The 18,540-nt window shown below is 47.2% G+C and overlaps 1 protein-coding gene across 2 annotated transcripts in view; it reads left to right on the forward strand.

Moving 5' to 3' along the window:
• The window catches only part of Megf8 (multiple EGF like domains 8), a 200,215-nt gene that overhangs the window by 29,818 nt on the left and 151,857 nt on the right, over window positions 1-18,540 (forward strand). For both annotated transcript variants that reach the window (XM_077648185.1, XM_077648186.1), the window contains exons 7-10: window positions 467-668; window positions 1,698-1,876; window positions 3,053-3,274; window positions 12,768-12,968. In XM_077648185.1, coding sequence (XP_077504311.1) covers window positions 467-668; window positions 1,698-1,876; window positions 3,053-3,274; window positions 12,768-12,968 — 804 coding nt within the window. The remainder of the gene's footprint in view (window positions 1-466; window positions 669-1,697; window positions 1,877-3,052; window positions 3,275-12,767; window positions 12,969-18,540) is intronic.

An 18,540-nucleotide genomic window follows, 5' to 3' on the forward strand; every position in this document is an offset into this window, starting at 1 on the left:
CAGTTCTGGTGGCGAACCCAGCCTTGATAGTGCTTGCCAGTGGCATCCCATCAAGAGTATCTCAATCCATTGTTGGACTACAGATGTGAGATGGAATATTTTTATAGGCCACAGTAATTGACTGCGAAAAGAACTCTTGTTTGATGTGTGTGTCATCAAGACAGGCAAATCTGATACCCTTGCTAAATGCAGATAAGACCATTGTGACCCCCCCCCCCCACACACACACACACACAAAAAAAAAATGCCATCAATGATTAATACCAAGGAAGGCATGTGCACAATATATAGGTTTGTAAGCAAAGTGCAGAATCAAAAATCAGATTTGCAGGTACATTTAGAAAAACTGAGCACCTTGCCATTCTATGTGCGTTTTACAGTGGTGTATATCCTGCTGTGTGTTGTTGTACCTTGTATTCATTGGTATGCTTGATTCATTAAAGCTCCCTCCCACATTTCTGTGCAGGATTGTCGCTCTGGCAACTTCCGCCCCGGTAGCTGTCCTGGCTTATGTGCAGCCTTGGGTGACTGCCAGAGCTGCATGATCTGGGGTGGTCATGCTAACATGCCTGTGGGAAGCAATGACCTTCGGGGCCTGTCTGCCAAGACATCCTTCCCACAGGCCTGTGGGTGGTGTGTCGAGGCAGCTACCTGCCATCCTATGAATGGTACAAGTTCAGTTTTATAAGCAGGCCATAAAACCTGCCATTGCCATCTTGTAGTCAACAGTATCATTGGCTATAATTTCTTTCTGGCCCGATTGCCACTCCTGTGTTTATATCCAGTAGTATTTCTCAGGGAAAGTTCTCAAGTGCAGCAGCCATAGTGGCTGCTGTCGTATTCTGCTTACTTTCTCAATGGAATTAGGGTGTTCGTACATAAACTTTATCTGTTGCAAAAAAATCTCAGGAAAAGCTTATGGGCTGCAGGTGCTATGTGTGTGATGAGTTAGCTCTCTTGGGACTAGACTTTTTTTTTATGCGCAACTCTGCTAAGCTCAGTCCTTTAAAAAACCAAAAAGGTCAGGGACCATCTTATGAATTAGGCTCTCTGATGTCTGCAACCAGCTAGCTAAAATAAAAAAAAAACATAGCTGCCCACTCTGCAGTTTACAAGGGACACTATGGGTGTGCCTCACCACGTGGAGCATAGAAGTCTTATGGCGGGAAAAGGCCACAGCATGTTTCGTTTTGTAAAAAAAAAAAATATGTAACAAAAAAGGAACAAAAAACCCCAATAGACCTTTATGAAACAATTTGAGTATGCATGCATTCTTTCATCTTGGCAAAAGCAGTGGTGAATTGCAAGTGGTCTTGCACATGACATGCAGTCAGGCACATTCCACTAATTGAGAACCATGATGGTTGTATGCATCTGAAATGAACATTGTGCAGAAGCTCTCCTTTGTGATGAAAGCAGCTCTTGCTGGAAAGGCCAAAACTGGCAACTAAATGGTTGGCTGATTATTCATTGTGGAACTTGTAAAAATCACCTCATGTGATTAAAAATAGGTTGATATATTCAAAACCTTTGTTTAACTAGCTGTGTTTTTATTTTTTTATCCCAAATCATTACAGGTGCAAATTGCATTGTGAGGTAACAGCCTCCTGATTGGAACTTACATTCCTCGCTGCAAGACTGCATTTGTGGTGCCGGGAGTCTAAGTGCATTTTTTTCTCTTTACTATCTGTCTCTAGAACCTCCTGGAGTATGTCGCCCTCCCCAAAATGGCCAGATCTCACCCGAGCAAGCAGGCTTTTGGGGTCCACATGGCCACATTGTGACATCTGTATATGAGTGCCGTATTCTAGACTTTCGGCCTGGCCTCTTCCTGCTGCAGTACAGAAATCCAGCCAACCTCTCTCAGCCTGATCAGGTACACTGAAGTTCTGTAATATATCTGTCAGACTCCAGGACCCACTGAAAGTATTGGGCTTGGTAATCAAGTGAGCAGATGGAGTACGGCAGAACTTCTGAGCAGTCAAATTATCTGAGGGACATTCCAAGATGAAAAAAACTAGCTTGGAGTAGTCATGCTGTAAGATTATTCCTGAGTGTTTCTCTTAATTGTGAGCGAAATTCCAGCTGTGTAAAACTTTAGTATGTTTTTAAAGTGAGTGTATTGCACATCTTTCTGACCTCTTAATGACTAAGCCCAAAACCCAGAAGTGCAAGGTTTCTGAGCTTCATTAATATAATGCGAAAGAATTACTTGTCTATGTTCGCGGTTTCGTGTCAGAGGAAAGTGGACGCAAAGCATGTCTGCAGCCCTTGCATTGTTCGAGGAAGAGTTAGGGGTAAAAGAATGATTGTATAAAATAGAGGATGACATAATGTTGCTGTGCGCCAAATTTGGTTGATGTGGAGTAATTAATTAGAGGCAAAAAGTCAATTAGCCGTTGAAATAGCCACGGGTGTTGATATAGTAGGGGGACGTCAAAACAGCCTTGAACGTCGAAATTGTAGGAAAATACGCAACTGAGCCGGGTAAAAGTTTGAAATAGATTAAAAAGTGATTAATTAATTTCAATTAATTGAACAAAAATCTATATGGTGTAATTAACTAATTAATCAGAGGTGAAAAAGTCGGTTAGCTGTCAAAATAACCACGGATGTCGATAGTGGGAGAACGTCAAAACAGCCTCAGATGTCAAAATATTATAAAATTGAAAAAAAAAAGTTAAAAAGAGTAAACCAGGCTAGAAAAGTGTTAATGTGAAAGTAAAAAAAAAAGAATGATAAGTCATGCAGAAAAAATGCTTCGCGTCATCCAGCAACGAGTGTGGAAAAGGCATTAGTGCTTTCGCATTCCCCCAATGTGGGTTGCCGCAGTGATCTCTGTTTGTTATTGATTGATGCTTTGGCCTCTTGCAAAAAAATTGGCCTTAACTGTGCTTTGTGGCCTGCTAGCTTTGGCTTGGATATTGAAGAATCTGAAAGATGGTGCTGCTTTATGGCTTGTAAACGGGAAGTACAGAAAATGAAGTGAAATATCTTTTGTGCTCCCAGCCCTTACCGGGACCACCTCTTTTGCATGACAATGTGTCCATAGGTGTCATACGTGAACAGCACCAGCCAGCAGCTAGTGTTCACCTCTGAGTACCAAGATGATCAGGAAGGAGGAGGTGAGCATATGGCACGCCTGCTGGGCTTCCTGCACCCTCGGGGAGCACTACCGCCATCAGGGGAGCCCCTACGCCTCTTCCTCGACATCAGTGGAGGACGCGCTGCCTTGCGTCTGGGCCAAGCCGGAAACACCCGTCTTGAGGACACTGTGAGTGCTCTGCAGGCTGTGATAGTTTTTTTCCACAAGTGTGAGCATAGTGGTGACTTGTGCAGAACTGAGGTACTGAACATGAACGCCAAGTTCTGAACGAGATAGAGACAAAGTAAACTCATGATCATATGAAGGTTTTGCCACACCACCGACCCTCATGTTTGGGCTGCAGAAACAGCCCGATCGCTCTGTAGCCAGAGCAAGGCACTCCATTGTTAGTATACTTATATAACAAACTGCAGTTGCTCAGGTATTAACGAGTTATATGTCTAAGCATGAGGTCTAAGATTTAATACCTGCCTGAGGCAGCGGCTTCATAGGGGCACAAAATGCTAAAGTGCTTGGAGCCGTCACGGTGGCTCAGTGGTTATGGCGCTCGGCTGCTGACCCGAAAGATGCGGGTTCGATTCCGACCGCGGCGGTCGAATTTCGATGAAGGTGAAATTCTAAAAGCCCGTGTACTGTGCGATGTCAGTGCACGTTAAAGAACCCCAGGTGGTCGAAATTTCCGGAGCCCTTCACTACGGTGTCCCTCATAGCCTGAGTCGCTTTGGGACGTTAAACCCACCACGAACAAATGCTAAAGTGCTTGCTACAACCCAAATATAATCAAAATTGATGTCGTGCCTTTGATTACGACATTGTTAAAACCCATGGTGTAGCATCTGGACATATACCTACAATGCATTTCTTTTATGGGAAACTCTGTTGAGCTGATTTATTTCACTGTTGCTGTTATGAAGTTTCGGGACCATTGTTTAGTTTCCCATAAACACAGTTCAGAAAAAAATCTGGTTAATATGTGCCATTCAACTTGTGCTCATTTGTTGGCACAACTCTTGTACGGGTGCTAATGAAAAAATTGTTTATTTTTATTTTATATTTGAATTATCCTCGGGGCCAAAGGCATTACAGAGAAGAGTGGTTACAAGAACACATTAATTACATGCACGAATGCTTCATGGGTATACAATAGTAGGTAAAATAATTTACAAGCTTTGTTACTTCCTAGTTGTACGATGTTCGCCAAGGTACTGCAAAAATGTGAATGATCAACAATGGAGATGACCAATCCGGGAAGGCGGTTCCAGTCTTGTGAAGTGCACGTAATAAATGACTGAAGGGTAGTTTTTGTGCGATATGAGTGATGCGAACTTTTTATGCGTGATCAATGTGAGAAGAGATATACAAAGGAGAAATAAGTATGTCATCATGCAAAACAGGGTTATAAAATTTTTTTGAAATTAACATAGTCTAGAAAATTTGACAGGAGGCGAGAGATATAAGTTACAATGAGTTTTTCATTGAAGTTACACTAGGGATGCGATTTTAGTCACGAATAATGAAATGAGCAGTTATTCTGAACTACTTTGAGGGAATAAATCAGTCAAGAGTTGGGGGTCCCAGATGGATGCGACATATTCAAGCTTGCTATGCATTAGGGATTTGTACAACAGGAGGTTTACTGGCACGGGGACAGTAAAAAGGTTATAGCGCAAGTATTCTAGCATGCGGGTAGTGCTGCGAACTAATTTATTAATATGTAAGGACCAGTTAAGGGTAGACGTGATGTGAGCACCAAGGTAATGACATGAGGAAACGGATTCCAGAGTCATGTAACAGAGAGAGTATGCGATTGGAGTAGTAGAAGTGCAAGAGGCATGCATTACTTTATACTTGGAAATGTTTAGTTTCATTAACCAATGTTTACATCAACTGGAAATTACATTAATGTCATTTTGGAGTATGATGACGCCAGTTTGTCATTAATTTCATGAAAGACAACATAATAATCTGCGGATAAGTGGACTTTAGAAGACAAACATTGGGTCAAGTCGTTAATGTACATAAGGTACAACAGGGGACCTATAACATAGCTTGCTTATTATGTCGTGGCTGGCTTGCTGGTTTAACATATTCATGTAAAATTAGGGAGAACTATTGATGAACTTGCTTAATATGTGGTGTCTTTCTTGTCCGTGTAGTGGCTTAATAGGTACTGGCTTTCAATCTTTGTTGTCAGGGTTGTGACCGTGCTGTAGTCAGCAGTAAAGCATAGCCTTGTGGTACGTCGGAATGGACAGCATTTAGCAGGGAGTTGAAACTGTTAACTGAGACGAACTGTGATTGGTTACAGAGGAAATGTTCTAGCCAAGTTGGAATCTTACTACCTAGGTTCAGTTTCAGGCATGTTTAATATTCATTAATTTCGAATATTAGTAAAGTTTTCGATATTTGATTCGATCCAAATGTTTGGTATTCAAAATCTCGAAGTATTTGTCTAGAGCAAATAATGTTTCTGAAACTTTTGCTGCGTGTGGCTTTGGTTCGGCGTATCCCCTCTGGGGTGGCACTGCTGCGCGCACGCAACTAAAGCACCGACTCCGTGCGTACGCTGTAGCCAGTCTGTGCATGCTTGCGGCAACAGATGTTATCAGGCGAAAGCATGGTGCCCGCATATACCGTAATCGGCACGGTGGCGTGCATCAGTCGAGAGATTTAGCACAGTGCGATCCACTTCCGTGCGCCACCAATGTGCACGTGCCAACGGTGAAGGCATGCAAACAGCTGGCTAGCGCATAGCAGCTTGTGGCGTCCTCAGGGTGGCAGTGGCTCTCCGCGAAAGTGGATCGCGCTATGCTAAATCTTTCTAACCGGAAGACACACGGCTCTCTTGACTTCCACGGAATGAGTCTGAGCGACTGCATCTGCCACAGCCACTCTTCTCCTTGTGAAATTGACTGTATAAGTGCAGCGGCGCGAGCACGAAGGAGAGCTAGCACGAGACATATGGAGAGGAGTGCCTCTTTCCGACGCCTGACATGGGGTGGGGCAGTGTGCGGGAGCATGTGTAGTGTTCCTGTATATGCCTCCTGCTCCCGCAGGGAGCAGAGTTGCACGCACAAAGGCCTGCCAATATTTTTCAAGCTCTGTGGGAAAGCAACGCTGCACGTGTAAAGTCAGCTGAGCCGACGCTTATAAAGTGGCAGTTTGGAGGCACCCCTCCTCCTCTCAGTGGTGGCTATATAATACCCCCTCAGTCGGATAACAAAGCAGACTGCAATCAAGATGGGCATGGGTGGCCATTCTGGCTCATACGTTGGGTATGAGCTGAAAGAACATTTGACGTCAGCGATATCATGTGATCGCTGCTTCACAAATAGTGTTACGAGCGGTGCAGGGAAAATAGTCGCGCAACTCTGCTCCCTGTGGGAGTGTGTACAGGAACACTAGGCGTGTGGTGCGTACACAGAGCGGGTGTCATGGAGTGACTGCTTAACCCGTATACGCCTAGCGTCCTACATGTAGGGCACCACTTACCGTAGGTTCAAGAGGGTCTAAACTTTGCCTGTTCAAGGGTTATATTGTGTGCGTTCAGTTTTGTGTGCTGTGTGCTTTCAGAAAGCTCCACCAGTCTTCTCTGGACGCCATTTTTGAAACTCGCCCCCATCGACTGCATTGTAATTCTGCGAGAAAAATGAATAATTTTTGCGCATTGTCTTATGGAAACCATCGCGCGGGATGAGAAATTTGATTTTAAAGTCGATGTCAAATGTTTGAAGCTTTACCACACGTAACAGGTAACAAATTTGCCTAATATCCTGCATTGTAGGATGGGTCCGCAGCAGTGGCCTAGTCTTTTGAGCAACCGCCTCGCATGCGGGAGGTGCGGGGTTCGATCCCCAGTGCCGCCGGGCACCCACCGGTGATACAATGGGTACCTGGCGCTCGGCTTCTTTAGGGGGAAATGCTTTGGAAATGGGTTGTTGACCCCACCTTGAGTAGAACAAAAGCAACTTTGTGCCATGGCACTCGCCCTTGCGCCAGAAAAATTCGTCATCATTGTCATCATCGTCATGCATTGTAGGATGGCTCAAAAGTCGGTGTTGATAAAAACATTTCCATCAATAAAAGCACAATTCTGAATTGTTAAATGAAATAAACATTTCATATCGAAAAATGTTTCAATTTTTTTCAAGTTTCTGAATAGTGTCACGTAGTGGTGACGGCAGTCGAAGCAGCGATGAAGACGGACGAAAGGGTCTTCTAAAAGAACTGTTTATTGGGCTGACTTGCACCAAAAATGGACTGAATCACACGGCGGCGGCGAAGCGACAAGCGTGCTCGGCGGTCGTCGAACAGAATGCCGGCCGCTGTCGGCCGTGCTCAATTTAAAGCTGATAGCGAACTTTCGAGATAAAGAGCGCAAAGTTACTAGAACATTCCGGAACAACGTAGAATCGGCTCTGCCTGGCTGCGATCAATCGAGATAAATCTAGTCGCGTCTTGCGTAGCAAACAAAGCGATAAAGTGATGTGGCGGCAGATTTGAAAAACGAAAACACTGCAAATATTCGCGGCATTACTCCCCTCTCAAAGAAGCATCGACCCGATGCATTAAAACAAATAATGCGACTAGTAAGGAAAAAAAAAACGGATCTTGCAAAAATAGAGCATGGAAATGCAGCGGCCTTTAGCGCGCATAATACGGCTTCAGACGGACTACATGGACAACTTCTGGTCGTACGCGGCGTCGCTGGGATGCAGTCATTGCGTCAGGGATGACTTCATAATCCAGTTCACCCAGCCGACGAAGAACCTTGTACGGGCCGAAATAGCGGCGCAAAAGCTTTTCACTCAATCCACGGCGGCGAATGGGCGTCCACATTCAGACTTGGTCTCCTGGCTTGTATTCCGCATAGCGTCTTCGTAGGTTGTAGCGTCTGGCGTCGGACCAATGCTGATCTTTGATCCGTAATCGGGCAAGCCTTCGAGCTTCTTCTGCACGTTGAAGGTAGGCGGCAACATCGACGTTCTCTTCTTCTGTAACGTTGGGCAGCATGGCGTCTAGCGTGGTCGTGGCCTCCCTGCCATGGACGAGCCTAAAAGGCGTCATCTGAGTGGTCTCCTGCACTGCGGTGTTGTAGGCGAAGACGACGTAAGGCAGGATGACATCCCAGGTTTTGTGTTCGGCATCGACATACATAGCGAGCATATCGGCGATGGTTTTGTTCAGGCGCTCGGTCAGTCCGTTGGTCTGCGGATGGTATGCAGTTGTCCTCCGGTGGCTGGTTTGGCTGTAGCGCAGGATGGCTTGCGTTAGTTCCGCCGTGAATGCTGTTCCTCTGTCCGTGATGAGCACATCGGGGGCGCCGTGTCGAAGAAGAATGCACTCCACGAAAAATTTGGCGACTTCTGCTGCTGTTCTGTTCGGTAGGGCTTTCGCCTCGGCGTAGCGGGTCAGGTAGTCGGTCGCTATGATGATCCACTTATTTCCAGATGTTGACGTTGGAAAAGGACCAAGCAAGTCCATGCCAATCTGCTTAAAGGGCCTTGAGGGAGGTTCAATGGGGCTCAGAAATCCTTCTGGTCATGTGGGAGGAGTCTTTCGTCGCTGACAATCTTTGTTATGTTGTTCAAGCGGTGGTAATCCACACAGAATCGAAGTGCGCCATCTTTCTTTCTCACTAGAACAACCGGTGCCGCCCATGGGCTGTTTGAAGGCTGGATGATGTCGTCGCGAAGCATTTCTTCGACTTGGTCCCGGATGGCTTGTCGTTCTCGCGGTGACACATGGTAGGGGCTTTGACGGAGAGGTCGGACAGGTTGATCCGTTATAATGCGATGCTTGGCAATTGGCGTCTGTCGCACCTTCGGCGATGTCGAAAAACACTCACTGTAGCTTTGAAGCAGATTGCGGATCTGGTCTTGTCTGTTCCGGTGCAGGGCTGGGTTGATGTCGAAAGTGGGCGCGTTCTCTTGGTCAGGCGAATCTTCTGCGGAGGGGTCGGAGAGGGCAAAGGAGTCTCGTACGTCAGATATTTCGTCGAAGAAAGCAATTGTCGTTCCTCTGTTAATGTGCCGGTATTCTTCGCTGAATTTAGTCAGCAGTACTTCAGCCTGGCCGTTGCGCAAATGTGCGATGCCTCTTGCGATGCTGATTCCTTGGTCTAGGAGCAACTGCATGTTGCCCTCGATGATGTCTTCAGCGTTAATGGCTTTCGTGGCATCTACGGTCAGGATAACGCTTGATCGGGGTGGGACGCTCACTTCTTCCTCTAGGACACTCAGGGCAACGTGATTTTCCCGAGTTTTCATCGAAGCGATGGCTTCGTCCGTCGAAAGCGTGATCAGCTTGGATCGCAAGACGACGATCGCCTGATGCTCATTAAGGAAATCCATACCCAAGATCACTTCGCGGGAGCATTGCGGTAGCACAACAAATGTCGCAGGATAAGTATGTCCTTTGACAGTCACTCGCGCTGTGCATCGTCCTGATGGCGTAATGAGGTGGCCCCCTGCGGTGCGAATTTGTGGGCCGTCCCAAGCTGTTGTGACTTTTCTCAGCTGCGCAGCGAATGTTCCATTCATCACTGAGTAATCGGCTCCTGTGTCGACTAGAGCAGTAACTTTCCGGCTGTCGATAGTCACTTCTAAGTCAGAGGTCCTGGCTCTTGCATTGCATCGCTCTCGGCGTCGGGTCACGGCTTCGTCGCGTATGCGAGTAGCGGGTGGGGTGTGTGGTCGAAGCTCTTCTGGGTGGCGGCGTCGTTTTCAAGGCAGCCTGCGTCGTGGTTGGGGTTCTCATTGTGTGCGGCGTTGGTGCAACGAGTGCCGGTTCTTCGTGCGGCGTCGCGGGTGCAGCATCTTCATGGGGCGTGGTCGGTGGAGGATCTTCGGCGTTTCGCTCTTGAGCAACCTCACCTCCAGAGGTTGCTGCCTTTAGTTTTCCCTATGGGGGCTGGGCGACCTTCCTCGTACCGCGGCTGCGTAGCTGCGGTGTGGCGACGTAAAGCGCGAGGTTGACGGCGATGGTGAGCGCGAAAAGGGGTTCGGCGTGTACTCTTCTCGACGCAAGTACTCGTCGATTTCCTGCGGACGTTGTCCGAAGCGTGGTCGTGGGGCGTTAATGGCAAATCCTCGAAGACCGATACGTCGGTACGAGCAGTGACGAAGAATATGGCCGGCCTCACCGCAATGGAAGCACAACGGCCGGTTGTCGGAAGTCCACCAGGCGTCGCATTTCTTGGGGCTTGAGCGTCGGTCATAGGCTGGGCGGGCGGGGGCTGGGAGGTGGCGTTGTGGAACAAGTGGCTCATATCGGGGAGGACGTGGGGGTTGTCGTTGGGGCTGGGCAGTCCTTACTGCAGCGGCGTAGGTCATGGCCTGGGGTTCTGTGGCTGTCGGGGTGCCAAGTGCCTGTTACACATCTTCCCGTACCACGTCCATCAGAGTCGCTGCTTGTGGCTGTGGGGAGGATGGCAGTAATTGGCTTAGCTCCTCTCAGACGATTTCGCGGATAACTTCCCACAAGCTGTCGCTGGTGGTGGCCGGCGAGTCCGAACGGATTGCACAGGGAGAGGAAGGGCGGTTGTACTGCCGAGCTCGGGCATCGAGGGTCTTCTCAATCGTGCAGGCTTCTTGCATGAATTCCTCGACCGTTTTTGGCGGCTGGCGGACGAGGCTGCCAAAGAGTTGTTCTTTTACGCCGCGCATTAAAAACTGAACTTTCTTTTCCTCGGTCATCCCGGGGTCGGCGCGGCGAAATAGGCGCTTCATCTCTTCGGCGTAAACGCGAACGGGTTCATTCGGAAGCTGGATCCTGGACTCGAGGAGTCGTTCGGCTCTTTCTTTCCTCACGACACTGGTGAATACCTTCAGTAGTTCTCTCTTGAATAGCTCCCATGTCGTAAGGGACGACTCGTAGTTTTCGTACCACGTGCGTGCGGAGCCTTCCAATGAGAAGAACACGTGTCCAATTTTTGCCGCATCATCCCACTTGATGAATGACGCCACGCGCTCAAATTGATCCAACCATTCTTCAGGGTCTTCGCCTAGGGATCCATTGAAAGTTGGCGGCACCCGCGGCTGCTGCAGTATGATCGGTGTCGTCATCTTCGGCGAGGTTGCGGTGCTCGTAGCCGCGTCTTTTCGCTGTCTGGTGCGGTCCGGCAGTTTCCCGAACTCAGGCTCCTCTCCCTGGAGATGTCGGCTGGCTCGCTGAGCTGCTGGCTCGTCCTCGGGTGCGAAGCGCTGAGGGCTGGCTTCACGACTTGAAGGGGGCGTCCGGAAAGGCCACCCAGCACCTCCACCAGATGTCACGTAGTGGTGACGGCAGTGGAAGCAGCGATGAAGACAGAAAAAAGTTCTTGTAAAAGAAAACTGTTTATTGCGCTGACTTGCACCCAAAATGAGCTGAATCACTCGGCGGCGGCGAAGCGACAAGCGTGCTCGGCGGTCGTCGAACAGAATGCCAGCCGCTGTCGGCCGTGCTCAATTTAAAGCTGATAGCGAATTTTCGAGATAAAGAGCGCAAAGTTATTAAAACATTCCAGAACAACGTAGAATCAGCTCTGCCTGGCTGCGATCAATCGTGATAAATCTAGTCGCGTCTTGCGTAGCAAACAAAGTGATAAAGTGATGTGGCGGCAGATTTGAAAAACGAACACACTGCAAATATTAGCGGCAATAGGGAAGATTATGCTAGAAAAACTAGCCACCCTGTATACGCAATGCCTTATGACATCAAGTGTACCAGAAGCTTGGAAGAGTGCTAACGTTATCTTAATTCGTAAGAAGGGAGACATAAAGGACTTGAAAAATCACAGACCGATCAGCTAACCGTGCGTTGCCTACAAGGTATTTACTTAGGTAATTCCTAATATAATCAGGACAAACTTGGACTTCAATCGACCAAATGATCAGGCAGGCTTTCGTACAGGATACTCAACAATAGATCATATTCACACTAATATAGAAATGCGCAGAATATAACCAGCCCCTATATACAGCCTTCATTGATAACAAGAAAGCATTGACTCAGTGGAAGCCTCAGCAGTTATGTGGCATTGCAGAATCAGAGTGTGAAGAGTCCTATGTGAAAATACTGGAAGATGTCTGTAACAACTGCACAGCTACCATAATTTTCCTTAAAGTCGGCAATAAAATTTCTATAAGGAAGGGTGTCAGGCAGGGAGATACTATCTCGCCAACGCTATTCACCGCCTGTTTGCAGGAGGTGTTCCGGGGCCTAAATTGGGAACAGTTGGGGATAAGAGTTAATGGGGAACACCTAAGTAATTTGCGATTCGCTGATGACTGCCTTGCTGAGACACTCAGGAGATGAGCTGCAGAGCATGATAAATGAGTTAAACAGGCTGAGCAGAACGGTAGGTAGACAGAGCAGAATGATAGAATGCTTGAAAACATAGTAGAAATTGAAATGTGTCCTGCAAAGATGTATGTACGGTCGCAGCTAAAATAATGCAGAGCAAAATTTGCTAATCAAACTCCTGTCGCACTTTATATAGCGAAAAATAAGGAGTGCTTCATACTAGCAAATGTGCTTGTGTATAAGTTCAGAGAGCTGTCTACTTTCTCTGTGTAATGTGTGAGAAAAGCACGAACGCTGAAGCGTGCTTCATATATTTTGACTGTACCTGTACATGAGGACTCTTCTTAAGTATGCGTCTTCTACTTAATACATGCAGGAGCTCGTGGCACAGCTGAGTGCACACAGTTATAATCGAACGGAGGCAAAGCGTCCAAATGGCCAGACACTTCTGCCATCAACAGCAATGCGAGAGCTACGTTACCTTCTTGATCTCTCGCTACACACTCCAGCCAAGTACTGCACCAAGCACTGTGACCGCAGCTTAGATCTACGATGGAATGCTTTGGCCTCTCAACAGGTATGAAATTTTACCCGTTTTTTTGCTTCCAAAATCAGGCTTTCATACACTTTGCAGCAACGCCACCATTGTGCCAAATGCACCAAACCACATACGCTGCGCCATCCAGATAAAAATTGGGGAAATTGCACCAAACTGCTCCAAATTCACTATCGCAATGGGTGGCACTGTGTGCCGGGTATCCAGGCAGACGTAACCTTAGTTATCGCTGCCCTTTCAAAGTGTTAAGCCACTTATAACAAATGTGTTTGTGATGCGACATTCGTTCCTTATGTCCTGAGCTTTTGCAGTAAATGGACTAATAAAAACGAATGTCGCAGCATGGATTTTTATGGTGCACATTTTATACCATATGTGCGAGCTATGTTTGGTCCGGCGAAGTTTTTGCAACCGCTTTCAAGCGGCTGCCCGTTTCTCTCTCACTTAGAAAACACAAGCATGCACATGCATCGAGATGGAGGCCGATCATAGCCTCCAGGCTTGCATGTCTTTAGCATCTACCTTTCATTGTCATGATTCCAACTGGCCAGATGATTAGGCCTATCGTGGGTCAAACAATAGAAACTGGCCTTTAATTATGATGCAGATGTCATTTGATGGGATAATTCACACACGCAAATAACGATCTCTGCGTATGTGGCGCATTGCGTCTGCCGGAATATTGTCTGTGCTGAGCGTTGACGAGCGACATGTAGACAGCTTTCAGCTATGCAGTCAAATATTTGGACCGAATAAATGACTGTTACTCTTTTTTTTTTAAGGAGATTTATTGCCTCAGGGCATCAATGGACAAAGGTGTGATGAGGGATGCAGTAATGATTAAAGTAATGGGAAACGGTTAACTGGTTTTATGCAGTCCAGTAGTCAGCGATGGTATGGTCCCTGCATCCAGGAAATATATGAAGCAGGAGAGCAGAAAGTTGGGCTAGTTGGTTGATATGCATACTGAAGAAGTTGGCACGGAAAAACGAGGACAAACGAGACAAACAAAGACGAGCGCTACTCACAACTGAAGGTTTATTCCAGACAATGCTCGAATAAATAGTGAAACCAACAAGAACAAAAACAAACAAACGTCATGAACATCACAAGTTACCCCGTGAATCCCAATGATTTGTTTAGGAACAGATACTCCCTATCAGAGAAGCGGACGGAAGTCTGACTAATGCACTTATCGCCACTGATGCACATATGAAAGGCTTCCATGAGCTCACGCGTGAGTTGCTCCCTGTGCCTGAATAGGATGGTCGTTTTTTTCAAAAAGCGGTTTACACTGGATTTTCTTTTCCTTGTCGTTTGTAATGCACGTGCGGCAATGTTTAGGGAGGTTATCAAGAGAATCTCCCCCGAGCAATCTTCGGTGTTCTCCTAATCTCTCGTTGACGCATCGTCCAGTTTGGCCGATGTATAGTGCGCCACACGACAACGGCAATCTGTACACAACCCCCCTGGCACAGGTAACGAACGGGGCTAACGAACAAGAAAAACAAGAAATGAATGCAGCATCAAACACAAAGCCCCGTTCGTTACCTGTGCCAGGGGGGTTGTGTACAGATTGCCGTTGTCGTGTGGCGCACTATACATCGGCCAAACTGGACGATGCGTCAACAAGAGATTAGGAGAACACCGAAGATTGCTCGGGGGAGATTCTCTTGATAACCTCCCTAAACATTGCCGCACGTGCATTACAAACGACAAGAAAAAGAAAATCCAGTGTAAACCGCTTTTTGAAAAAACGACTATCCTATTCAGGCACAGGGAGCAACTCACGCGTGAGCTCATGGAAGCCTTTCATATGCGCATCAGTGGCGATAAGTGCATTAGTCAGACTTCTGTCCGCTTCTCTGATAGGGAGTATCTGTTCCTAACCAAATCATTGGGATTCACGGGGTAACTTGTGGTATTCATGACGTTTGTTTGTTTTTGTTCTTGTTGGTTTCACTATTTATTCGAGCATTGTCTGGAATAAACCTTCAGTTGTGAGTAGTGCTCGTCTTTGTTTGTCTCATTTGTCCTCGTTTTTCCGCGCCAACTTCTTCAGTATGCATATGAAGCAGGGTTGCTCGGTTATTTTGCACTTTTACTTTTGTAAAATCTGTTTATGAAAATCTGACAGTGTGGTTGGTGTCGAAAATGGCTGTGATCCGCCTGTACACTAGTCCACTTTAGTCTAAGGTCCATGCAGTTGTGCAGGTTTAGCGGCAAGCTTTTTGAGCTATGTGACGCTTTATCTGAATAGGTATAAATTCGTGATTGGTGCATGCAGCTCGGGCAAAGACAAGTTGTACAGATGAACACGCTCCTACGCAGAATGGTATCACGCTGCTTCTCGCAGTTTGCCCTTGGCCAAAACTAATGTTTTATCCTCAGCATCCTCAGCATCCATCCCACGAGATTTCCACCTAGCTTGGGTAGCCTCGTAGTGAGCTCGGAGTGTCTGCGAGAGAGGGCAGTTCTGTACTCGCGTGGAAGATTTTTTCCGGCTTTCTGTCACAAATGTATAGCGCCAATCATTTTTGCGTTGCACATGGAAGCTTTATGACGCTCGCCTGTGTTAGTGAAGAAGACCGCAGCCACGTGGAGTGTTACCGCTCGCAGGCTTTTGTGCCTGCGTCTTCATTGCAACCAAGTACCGCTTTTGGGGACGTGCTATCTGTCCGAGACTCAGTGCCTTAGCCGTAACATGCATTTTAATATCCGTGTCTTCATTTGTGCTAGATTTGCGTTGATTTGGAGCAACTGCATGGAGTTGCTGCAGTTATACTTCTTGATTTGCTTCAGTTGCGAAACATGGTGTCTCAAAGGTCTCCTTTTCAATTTACGGCATAAAACTTGGAATTGAAGGCCTGTTAGGTGTGACTCTGTGCCAGTAATACATAGCAGTCTTAATCGTTTAGCACATCTTTACATCACGCTCGTACTTTTCCAGCGTTGTTTGATAACTTGAGATTTGGAAACTGAAAGCTACATGACCAAGAGTGTTTCTAAATTATTGTCTTATTGCTCCAAAGTGCTCTAGATTGAAACTTTTGCCAGAGTGCTCTAAATTGGAGGTTTTGAGTGCCCCAAAAATTGCTTCAAATTACAGTTTACTTGTAGCATCACTGACTTCGGTTCTCTTTCAAGCTTTTGCAACTGTTTTTTTTTTTTGATAACGTTATTTATTGCCTCTGGGCATAAGGGGAGTTGGGAAGAAAAGAAAAAGAAATGAGTAGGTGGTCATTAAATGAAGGAGATTAGGTGGGCTGATGTGATGAAGGTGAAGAGGGAACGGTGATGTGGCCCGTGCGTCCAAGCAATATATGAGGACGGGTTGTCCGGCTGGAGATCCACTTCTGCCAGGTGGCGAATTCTGGTTAGCTTTAGCGCCAGGCAAACCCACAAGTGGTGAATGTCATCCTCAGTATCTTGTGAGTTACGGCAGGAGTGAGGGCAACCCCCACGTGGATCCTCCGGAGCACAACCTCCTCTCCACAGGTAAGACCGTGGGGGAGGGTTATCGCACACGACCGGAGGTGTTCCTTCTTTGTGAGAAGGAGGGTAGCATCATCCATGCTGAGGAATTGAGGCATTGATGTGGGTAGGCTCGCCATGTGGGTTGCAGAATCTGCAGAGCTTTGTGAATTCAGCAGGTCACGTGGGATCCACTCAATTCAAATGGCTTGTGGGATACGAGCTGCCAGACGATGTATATTCTGGCAGATTTCTGGGCTGCGGCTGATGCGTCGGAGTAGACGCGTTGCTTGAAGGGCGTCAGTGCGGATGATAATGTGGGCTGTAGGGAGCAAGGTAACTGCAGCTGCAGAGTGAAGCGCGTCTTGTATAGCGACCAGCTCAGCACAGAAGGAAGAAGGGGGTTCCACAAATTGATACCTGGCCATCTTGTTAAGTGCAGGCTTGCAGGGACAGTAAACTGCAGTCATTGTTTCGCAGCCCTGGATACTGGAATCTACATATATAATAATTGAGCCGCAGAGTAGGTGACGATCTTGTTCCGCAATCGGCTTGCGAAGGGGCGGTACCACATAAGATGAGGTTTGTCGATGTAGATCGGTAGGTTTGTTGTTTCTCAGCTACACAAAGTCCCATGGAGGAAGAACCGAGGGTGGCGGTGACAGTATGGTGTGTGATGAAGTAAAGGTCCGGAGTGCTCGCGGTGAGTGCAAAAGGGTGGCCTTAAAAGGCTACGAGCATCATGGCGCTACTGCACAAGCTCATCAAGGGTGTTTAGCTGAGCATTTTCTTGTAGTATACACACTTACACAGCAATTCTGGGCAAAACGTTTTTGAGTGGGAAAACCAGAAGTGCCACGATTGTTGTGATGCGTGGAAGGCAAGTGATAGTTCTCATAGCCTCTCGATTGACGGCTTCCAGATGATCCCACTGAACTCTGGTTAACTGTTAGAACTGTGCTTGGTAATTGAGGTGCGGTTGCAAAACTGCTTTCACCACATGTCATGCGACATGGGAGCGAGTGCCGCCGGTTTTGGGAGCAATACGTCTGATTAGGTCCAAAGTCTGCAACGCCTGCTTTTTGGCCTGAGAAAGCCAGGCAGTGCCTGTTCCGGACTGAAGTGGGGTTCCAGATAGTTGGAGACAGATTGCCGTGGCAGTGAGTTTACGGCTTTGTCCACTGACGTGAACGTAGTTTTGCTCACGGAAAGCTGTAGGCCGACAGACATAGCATAATTGGCAGTAATATATCTAAGGCTGACTGCAAGGCCACTGCTTGAGTTAGCAGGTCATGGTGAGTGCTCTGTACTGTGATATCATCGGCGTACAGTAAGAACTTAATGTCAGGGACATCATGTAATCACCATGCAAGGGAAATGAAGGCAATATTGAACAGTCTTGGTGACAGTACCAAGCCTTGGGGTACATCGCGAACAGAGATAAATGATCCTATGGAGTCACCACTGAGGCGTATGGCAAATCTTCTGCCTTCAAGGAAGGATTTTATAAAATTGCGCACTCGAAGAGGGAAATGCAGCATGTCAATAGAATCCAAAATGGCAGCATCACTTATGTCATCGTAAGCCTTTTTGATATCCATGGCGAGAACGGTACGTACACTGTAGCTGCGAGTTGATGACAGAACTTGCGACGCCAAGACAGCTAAACCATCTTCAGTGCCGATGAATGGACGGAAGCCAATTTGGACGGGGTAGTAGAAACCGTGGTGCTCCAGCCACCGCAACAGTCATGTGGCTAACATTTTCTGTGTCAGCTTGCACAGCATTGATGTTAGGGAAACAGGCCGGAAGTTGTCAAGGTCTGTCGGCGGCTTTCCTGCTTTTGGAATTTGAATCACAGTGGCCAATTTCCAGGTCTCAGGAACAGAGCCGTTTAGCCATACTTTGTTATTGGTGTCGAGAAGTTGAGGGAGGACAGCACAACTCATGTTCTTGTAGACCTCATATGGAATGGCATCCAGACCAGGCGATGTCTTTCGTTTAGCCTCATCTATTGCTGCAAGCAACTCGGGCATGGTGAAAGGAGACGCAATACCCCTGGCGTCTGGTGCTGATGGCAGTTTATCTACGCGTGCTGGAATCCCTGCCAAGTTAGAAG

Source organism: Amblyomma americanum, chromosome 1, assembly GCF_052857255.1.
Source record: "Amblyomma americanum isolate KBUSLIRL-KWMA chromosome 1, ASM5285725v1, whole genome shotgun sequence".
NCBI classification, from domain to species: Eukaryota; Metazoa; Arthropoda; class Arachnida; order Ixodida; family Ixodidae; genus Amblyomma; species Amblyomma americanum.